This window comes from Bos indicus, chromosome 10 (genome assembly GCF_029378745.1).
Source record: "Bos indicus isolate NIAB-ARS_2022 breed Sahiwal x Tharparkar chromosome 10, NIAB-ARS_B.indTharparkar_mat_pri_1.0, whole genome shotgun sequence".
NCBI lineage: Eukaryota > Metazoa > Chordata > Mammalia > Artiodactyla > Bovidae > Bos > Bos indicus.
The window spans coordinates 71,466,961-71,476,652 of NC_091769.1; the positions used below are offsets into that span (position 1 = coordinate 71,466,961).

The 9,692-nt window shown below is 40.8% G+C and overlaps 1 protein-coding gene across 4 annotated transcripts in view; it reads left to right on the forward strand.

The window, feature by feature from the left end:
• The window catches only part of DAAM1 (dishevelled associated activator of morphogenesis 1), a 191,846-nt gene extending 186,635 nt beyond the window's left edge, over positions 1-5,211 (forward strand). For all 4 annotated transcript variants that reach the window (XM_070797677.1, XM_070797679.1, XM_070797678.1 and 1 more), the window contains 2 exons: positions 938-1,108; positions 2,496-5,211. In XM_070797677.1, coding sequence (XP_070653778.1) covers positions 938-1,108; positions 2,496-2,705 — 381 coding nt within the window. In that variant the 3' untranslated portion in view covers positions 2,706-5,211. The remainder of the gene's footprint in view (positions 1-937; positions 1,109-2,495) is intronic.
• Positions 5,212-9,692: the final 4,481 nt, after the last annotated feature.

The window sequence follows — 9,692 nt, forward strand, 5'->3', positions numbered from 1 at the left end:
AAGAAAATGAAAGAGCTGGCAATTTTTTAGTAGTTGATAAGGCATAAGGAGTGAGAATTCATTTGACCTTGAAGCTAGAAACACCATCCTTTGCAGCTTAGGCTTAATAGCATGAGATCCTCACAGAAGGAGGTATAGTTCTTAAAAACCAGTTGACTGGCACCGAACAGTATTTGGATGGCCAAAATAACGCTAAGACACTTGAAAGCATACTATCTTGAATTATGAAGATAACCGCCAAAAGAGCTAAAAATGGAAATGTTAAAGACTGGCTGTGCTGTTTCGTTACTGTATATATTTTTTAATTTAATTTTTAAAAATTATCCCTTAATATTTTGCATTTTAGCTGTTTCTAAAAGATTTGCCTTGAAGAGGGCACTAAAACAAAGGTTTTGGAATAAAATTGTATTCTCAGTCCTGAATTTTGGGTTGCCTCAATGATTCCGTAATCGGTGATTGTTTTCTAATTGAGGCCCAGGAAATAGAGTAATACCAGCATTGTTTACGATTAGGAAAAGCAGCTGATTTTGATATTAACCATATGGCATCAATAAATATTAAACTACTTCAAAGAAAAGCTAAAGGGGTAAGTTTCCTTACCCCTGCTGAGTTTGCTATTAGTTTTATATCCTGAGCACTCTGTCCTCTGGTATTCTGCTTTCTTGTTTTTTACTACTGTTTAGTTAACAAGAAGTCATAGGATGTAATCATAGATGTTAAGCTGAAATGAGGTGGACAAGAATAAATGGTTTCCCAAGATGCTGGAGTATTAAATTTTTTCCTTTAGAAATGATTAGATATGTTTAGCAGCCAAAGGTAAATCCAGTGAGTTATATTTGACTCAATTGGAGCTTCAGCCCCTTAAGAGAGATTGATATTTATGTGATCATGGCGTTCTCTTGAAACACTGAACTTCTTAAAACCTTCTTTTTCCCAGTTTACTAAAGCAGTGAAACACTTTGGGGAAGAAGCTGGAAAAATACAACCGGATGAGTTCTTTGGCATTTTTGATCAGTTTCTTCAGGCTGTGTCAGAAGCCAAACAAGAGAATGAAAACATGAGAAAGAAGAAGGAGGAGGAGGAGCGCCGAGCTCGCATGGAGGCTCAGGTAAGAGGGCAGGTGACGGGCCAGCCCCACTTCCCGGAAGTTCTCCACTGCATCCGCTTGGTTTTTAGGAAGCACTCCAATGTGCTGGCAAGGAGGAGGGCATCAAAGCCCCCTCTAGAACGCTACTGGGAGTTTAGTCAGTAGAAAGTTTCTCTTCAGCAATGTGGCAGTCTATATGCAAAGCCTAAAAAAATATATTCACATCCTTTGATCTGGAGTTCCACCTCTTAGAAGTCTTTCTAAAGAAATAATTCTACATTTCCACGAAGAGAACAGCACTCTTTATAATAAAGCCCTAACCTGGGACAGCCTAAACGTTTACCAACTGGGCACTGGTTCTAAATGATGTTCCGTTCAGTATGGTTCACTCACTCAGTCGTGTCTGACTCTTTGTGACCCCATGGACTGCAGCACACCAGGCCTCCCTGTCCATCACCAACTTACAGAGTTTACTCAAACTCATGTCCATTGAGTCAGTGATGCTATCCAACCGTCTCATCCTCTGTTGTCCCCTTCTCCTCCCATCTTCCAGTGAATATTCAGGACTGATTTCCTTTAAGATGGACTGGTTGGATCTCCTTACAGTCCAGTCTCCTTACCGTCAAGAGTCTTCTCCAACACCACAGTTCAAAAGCACCAATTCTTCAGCACTCAGCTTTCTTTATAGTCCAACTCTCACATCCATACATGACTACTGGAAAAACCAAAGCTTTGACTAAACAGACCTTTGTTGGCAAAGTAATCTAAATGATGTAATAGCTACATAATGGACTATTTATGCAGTCCTCAAAAGTCATGTCTTTCTCATGTGAGAAAGCTTACAGAATGGTTTCCACATGAAATATTTTTGTGTAAAGTAAGTGTTGATAGTGGTGAGATATACCCCCAGAAGGTTCATAATGGTTATTTCTTGGTAGAATTAAGGATTACTTTTCCCTTTTTATCTGAATATATACATTTTATATAATGTATGCATATTATTTGGATCTTAATAATTGTAACTCTTGCATAGTGGGTTCTAGGCATCCATGGTAGAGAGAGGCTAAATAAGCCTTTGATGTCAAGAATGTGGCCTGATGAGCATTTGCTTTCATCTGTCTATACCATCAAAGAAACCAGTATTTTTAATTAGAATATCATGAGGTTTACCCAGATTCTAAACAGTGAGAGTCTAATTACAAAATGGTGGTCATTTTTTTCATTGCTCCTTGTTTCTACCACGAGCCCCCTCACATCCCAGTCACCCGCTTGTGACAGCCAAGGGATCGGCAGCTATTGACAGACATGGCGTCACTGCACCACTGCCATCCACAGTGTTCGTCTCCACCGAATACAAAATGCAGTATTGTCCTGACACTTCTCTAAGCGGTTGCTTTCCATTTTGCAGCTCAAAGAACAACGTGAAAGGGAACGGAAAATGAGGAAAGCAAAAGAGAACAGTGAAGAAGGCGGAGAGTTTGATGACCTGGTTTCCGCTTTACGCTCAGGAGAAGTGTTTGACAAAGACCTTTCCAAACTGAAACGGAATCGCAAGCGCATCACCAACCAGATGACGGACAGCAGCCGGGAGAGACCGGTCACAAAACTTAACTTCTAATTTCCCTTGAATTCTTTTTTAGAAAGCTCATTAGCAGCCCTTTGAAGTGACTAGAACTTTTCATTACACTGCCTTGCAATCCAAACAGTGGCAATTTCTCCTTTCATCTGTGAGTGAATGTGTGAACGTGTGTGTGTGTATGTGTGTGTATATATTAAGAAATGTATATAGAAGTCTGAGTGTTGTCTGGAGACCTATGTTTGGTTAAAAAAGAAAAAACAATCTATGTCTATGTATGTGCTCAGAACCCCTTTGTGTATGCATTCATATTGAGTGTGGCTCATCTTCTTTCCCCGAACACCATGACTGTTCAGAAGCACAATACTGTCTCCTGAAAGAGATATGGAGACATTCCCTAGAGTAAAAAGAAAAACAAAAAATAAATAAATATAGCTTGAGAAATATTTTATGGTTTCCAAGCTTGATATACTTTGAAATTATTTTCATTGGTGAAACTGGTGTTGGAAAAATATAGATTTCAAATGGTTTTTGATATTTGACAAGTACGATGCTGGTGCATTGCATCAGTAATTGACAGGACCAGCTTAGAATTTCTGACGTTGGTGTGGGGATGCAGTCTGTAAATGTTTATGGAGAACATCTTGCACACAATCTGAATTTTGTAGAATGTCAATCAGAGTTCTTTTCTATGTTTAAAACCTGGACATCAGTTTCCCTCCCTAATTTCATTGAGTTACCTGCCAAGCACTCATGATGATTTCTTTACATTGCTTTTGGAAAGAACACTATTTATCTAAATGCAATCCATGCTCTTGTTAAAGAACAAAATTACCATAATGTGCTTGTTTTCCTAACAGTATAGAACTATAAACTTTCAAATTTCCCACCCAAGACCTAAAAGAAAGAATTCTCTGAAAGGATAAAAACAATTTTTTAAAAAATTTATGGGGTGCCTTTTTTTTTTTTTTTTTTGGTATTTTCTGTTCTGTAGGACAAGCTGCATCTTCTGTAAATATGTTTCTGAACTGAAGAACACTTAGTGAATGCACAAAATGTCACCACCACCACCAGAGATGCCAAGATCTGTTTATCTCTAAGTATGTTTGAAGTGGTTTGCTGTTTATATGTTGTCATTTTAAATTGTGTGTCAGTAACACTACCTGTAAAATTTCAGTCCAAAAGATAAAGCTCTCAGGGAGAAATGAATAAAAACAATGAACATTAGAAAATAAAATATAGATGCTTACCATTAACCTACCAACTCTTAATATCCTTAAATTATATGATATATACAGAGGACTGTTACTTTTTTTTTTTTTGCTTTGCTTTATTTATTTGTAGTAGGGGAGGGGGGCTAAAGTTCTCTATTTTCTTTCCATCAATCCTGTTGTGGTTGGGTTTCCTGTGGAGAGTAGTTTGTCCTATTGCACTAGAACATTATTTACGCACTAAATTGAGTTTCAGTCAATTAACGAATATTTATTGAAACACCTACTATGTGCCAGGCATTGTAGGGCTACAGTGGTAAGCAAGACAGAGCCCCTGCCCCCAGGGAGCTTAAGCTGTCACGGGGACAGTTAAGGGGCAAACAGAATACCAGTGTGTGTGCTGTATAGGAATCGTGCTATTTAAAATAATTTGTATAAACTATAATGCTTAGTGCAGAGGGCAAGGTCTCTGCACTTCGTCAAAGCTGTGAAATCGTGCTCCAAGAGTTGGCAAGAGCCGTGGTTTTACGTTCTTCCCCCTCATTGCAAACTTAGCGACTTTCTACATATTACACAGAAGTAAATGACTAGCAAATAAAACAGTCACAAATAAATAGCAGACGTCGCGCTCCCCCGGCTCCTAGGTATCAAAGTCTGCATGTATACTGTGTCGAAGATGCAGACTGAGACTTCGCTCAAAAAAGCTTGGAGGCGAGGAGAAGTGGGGTACGCTAGTGGGGTTTGTCTATTCCTTAACTAAAGTGCCTCTATGTATATTCTTTTCTATTTAGAGCAGGAGAAATTTGATCTGGCTTGAGTTTGGGACTGCCTTTTGAAAATGGCTTTGTTTTACAGTTTAAGGAATGGGCAAGTGGAGGGAGTCACATAAAGGAGCAAGTTTGTGCAGCATGTTCCTCTCGCCCTTTGTAATCATCCTCGTTTTGATACGGCCATCCTGGCCGGCCTCCTTTGCCATTTCCGTTTTTCGTTTCTTTCCCCGAAAGCTGTGTGCAGGTCATTCCATGTGCCATTGTTGGAAAAAAAGAAAAAAAACACCTACTTTTTAGATTGGTGCTGGTGTAAGTAGCCACTTTTTCTCTCTTGGGTGTGTATTTCAAAAATTTTTGTTTGTTTTTTTAAATTAATGCCAAAAAGACAAAGCATTATAATTTGTAAACTTAATTATATGTCTTGTATCTTATTAGTTTAGTAGTTGGAACCACTTAGTCTTTAGGTGCAAGACTGTTGTTATAGTACCAAGAAAAAAATGTTGTATGTGTTATGAGACTGTACATTTTTTTTAAATAGCAATATGCAATAAAGAAATGAATTCATTACGTGTATGTATATGCTTTGAGTTTTTAAAACAAACTTCTTTGCAATTTGCACCATTAAATTTAAATATTGCAAGTTGGTTAATTAGGAACTATACAAACTTGTTCATACTGGGCCTTGAAAAGTATAGTTTTCTGCTGTGGCAGCATTCAACACATCCACAGACCACCAGATACTACCTCTTTCTGAAATTAACCTTTTTGTGTAACTCTGTATGAGTTAAATAGTTTCATAGTGAAAGTGAAGTCGCTCAGTCGTGTCCGACTCTGCAACCCCATGGACTGTAGCCCACCATGCTCCTCTGTCCGTGGGATTTTCCAGGCAAGAGTACTGGAGTGGGTTGCCATTTCCTTCTCCAGAGAATCTTCCCCTCCCAGGGATCGAACCCGGGTCTCCTGCATTGCAGGCAGACTCTTTACCGTCTGAACTACTGGTAAAATTATTCAACTGGAGGTATACAAAAGAATCTCTAATCTCTAGAATCAATCTTTTTCATTTTGAAGCATTTCCTTTAAAAAAAATTAATTTATCATATTGGTCAATATGGGAAGAGTCACCTGTACAGAAGAAGGAATGTGCATTGTATCCTCTGAAAACTGGCACTCTCTCTTGGCCCCATGTCACTTTGGTTTCCTGGCTGTCCTCTACCCAATGTAAAATCAAGCTGAAAACAAAGGATCCTAGTAGTGGTTGCTTGAGAATCCAAGCACTTCTGATCTTGGGAATGGACTCATGATATTCTTATAATTACTTTTTATTTAGCTCCTGGATACTGCATAATATCCAAACGTTTTTTTGTTCTTTTGCACTGGCATTCAGATGGGAGAGATCCTTCTCCATGGTAGGGAAATGTTATATTCCTCCCTACAGTGGAATATACCATTTCCTCTTTACACATTTGAGTGTGGCGCTACATACGGAACCACCTAGCCCCTCAGCTGCCCTGGGGTATTGATAGAAACAGGGGAAAGCCTGAAACTTTGAGATCATTATGCCTACTTGTATGTGTTCAGTTTTCCTCAGAAAATGATCCCTAGGGAAAATGTGCTTCTGTCAACTGATGAAGCTATTCAAACCTTCCAGGATTCTGCCCTTTTTCTATAACTTAACATGGATAATCTTTAATAAACTAGTTTGAAAGTGAAGTCGCTCAGTCGTATCCGACTCTTTGCGACCCCCATGGACTGTAGCCTACCAGGCTCCTCCGTCCATGGGATTCTCCAGGCAAGAGTACTGGAGTAGGGTGCCGTTTCCTTCTCCAGGAGATCTTCCCAACCCAAGGATTGAACCCGGGTCTCCTGCATTGCAGGCAGATGCTTTACCATCTGAGCCACCAGGGAAGACTAGTTTGGATACAATTATTTAATAGATTAAGTTCTGAAAGGGAATTTTCTGTGACTTTTAAAAAAAAATAGCAACCACCACCTGTTTCCTATTATATGGAAAACCTAAGTTAAGTCCTCCCAAGGTTTAACAGCTACTTGATACCATTTGGTTCCATAAGCACTAACTTCAGGAACCATGGGACTATGTATGGAGAGACTGAAAGGGTTCTTGCATCAGGGTCATTCATGAACCATTATACTGAGTTCAGTGCTCATTTTCTCCATTAGGACGATATATATAGGTTTATGTCTCTATATCCCTGTGCCCTCTGTTACTGGGAACTCTACTGAAGTCTAAAGCCTTTTGAGTTCATAATAAAGAAATGGCTTAACATCTATAAATTCTTTATCTTGGAGAAAGCTTGGAATCCCGGAAGGAAGGAAATGTAAAAGGAGTTTCATGTTTTCCATCAGTTCAGTTCAGTTCAGTTGCTCAGTCGTGCCCGACTCTGTGACCCCATGAATTGCAGCACGCCAGGCCTCCCTGTCCATCACCAACTCCCGGAGTTCACTCAAACTCATGTCCATCGAGTCAGTGATGCCATCCAGCCATCTCATCCTCTGTCGTCCCCTTCTCCTCCTGCCCCCAGTCCCTCCCAGCATCAGGGTCTTTTCCAATGAGTCAACTCTTCGCATGAGGTGGCCAAAGTACTGGAGTTTCAGCTTTAGCACCAGTCCTTCCAGTGAACACCCAGGACTGATTTCCTTTAGAATTGACTGGTTGGATCTCCTTGCAGTCCAAGGGACTCTCAAGAGTCTTCTCCAACACCACAGTTCAAAAGCATCAATTCTTCGGCACTCAGCTTTCTTCACAGTCCAACTCTCACATCCATACATGACCACTGGAAACACATAGCCTTGACTAGACAGACCTTTGTTGGCAAAGTATGTCTCTGCTTTTGAATATGCTATCTAGGTTGGTCATAACTTTGCTTCCAAGGAGTAAGCGTCTTTTAATGTCATGGCTGCAGTCACCATCTGCGGTGATTTTGGAGCCCAAAAAAATAAAGTCTGCCACTGTTTCCACTGTTTCCCCATCTATTTCCCATGAAGTGATGGGACCAGATGCCATGATCTTCGTTTTCTGAATGTTGAGCTTTAAGCCAACTTTTTCACTCTCCTCTTTCACTTTCATCAAGAGGCTTTTTAGCTCCTCTTCACTTTCTACCATAAGCGTGGTGTCATCTGTATATCTGAGGTTATTGATATTTCTCCTGGCAATCTTGACTCCAGCTTGTGCTTCTTCCAACCCAGCGTTTCTCATGATGTACTCTGCATATAAGTTAAATAAGCACGGTGACAATATACAGCCTTGACATACTCCTTTTCCTATTTGGAACCAGTCTGTTGTTCCATGTCCAATTCTAACTATTGCTTCCTGACCTGCATATAGGTTTCTCAAGAGGCCGGTCAGATGGTCTGGTATTCCCATCTCTTTCAGAATTTTCCACAGTTTATTGTGATCCACACAGTCAAAGGCTTTGGCATAGTCAATAAAGCAGAAGTAGATGTTTTTCTGGAACTCTCTTGCTTTTTCAATGATCCAAAAAATGTTGGCAATTTGATATCTGGTACCTCTGCCATTTCTAAAACCAGCTTGAACATCTGGAAGTTCATGGTTCACATATTGCTGACCCCTGGCTTGGAGAATTTTGAGCATGACTTTACTAGCATGTGAGATGAGTGCAATTGTGCGGTAGTCTGAGAATTATTTGGCATTGCCTTTCTTTGGCATTGGAATGAAAATTGACCTTTTCCAGTCCTGTGGCCACTGCTGAGTTTTCCAAATTTACTGGCATATTGAGTGTGGCACTTTCACAGCATCATCTTTCAGGATTTGAAATAGCTCAACTGGAATTCCATCACCTCCACTAGCTTTGTTCATAGTGATGCTTCCTAAGGCCCACTTGACTTCACATTCCAGGATGTCTGGCTCTAGGTGAGTGACCACACCATCGTGATGATCTTGGTTGTGAAGATCTTTTTTGTACAGTGCTGTATATTCTTGCCACCTCCTCTTAATATCTTCTGCTTCTGTTAGGTCCATACCATTTCTGTCCTTTATCGAGCCCATCTTTGCATGAAATGTTCCCTTGGTATCTCTAATTATCACCTCCAAGGTCAGGGGTGGCGGCCAAGAGGAGCTACCCCACACCCAAGGTCAGGGGTAGAGGCCGAGAGGAGCAACCCCACGTCCAAGGAGCAGTGGCTACGTGGGCCTAGGAGGGCCTAGAGGAGCTACTCCACGTTCAAGGTCAGGAGGGGCAGCTGTGAGGAGATACCCCTCGTCCAAGGTAAGGAGCAGTGGCTGTACTTTGCTGGAGCAGCCATGAAGAGATACCCCATGTCCAAGGTAAGAGAAACCCAAGTAAGATGGTAGGTGTTGCAAGAGGGCATCAGAGGGCAGACACAATGAAACCATAATCACAGAAAATAGTCAATCTGATCACACGGACCACAGCCTTGTCTAACTCAATGAAACTAAGCCATGCCATGTGGGGCCACTGAAGACGGGCGGGTCGTGGTGGAGAGGTTTGACAGAATGTGGTCCACTGGAGAAGGGAATAGCAAACCACTTCAATATTCTTGCCTTGAGAATCCCATGAACAGTATGAAAAGGCAAAATGATAGGACCCTGAAGGATGAACTCCCCAGCTCAGTAGGTGCCCAATATGCTACTGGAGATCAGTGGAGAAATAACTCCAGAAAGAATGAAGGGATGGAGCCAAAGCAAAAACAATACCCAGTTGTGGATGTGACTGGTGATAGAGGCAAGGTCCGATGCTGTAAAGAGCAACATTGCATAGGAACCTGGAATGTTAGGTCCATGAATCAAGGCAAATTGGAAATGGTCAAACAGGACATTGCCTGTCAAACAGGCAAGAGTGAATGGCAACATTCTAGGAATTAGCGAACTAAAATGGACTGGAATGGGTGAATTTACCTCAGATGACCATTATATCTACTACTGTGGGAAGGAATTCCTTAGAAGAAATGGAGTGGCCATCATGGTCAACAAAAGAGTCCGAAATGCAGTACTTGGATTCAATCTCAAAAATGACAGAATGATCTCTGTTCATTTCCAAGGCAAACCATTC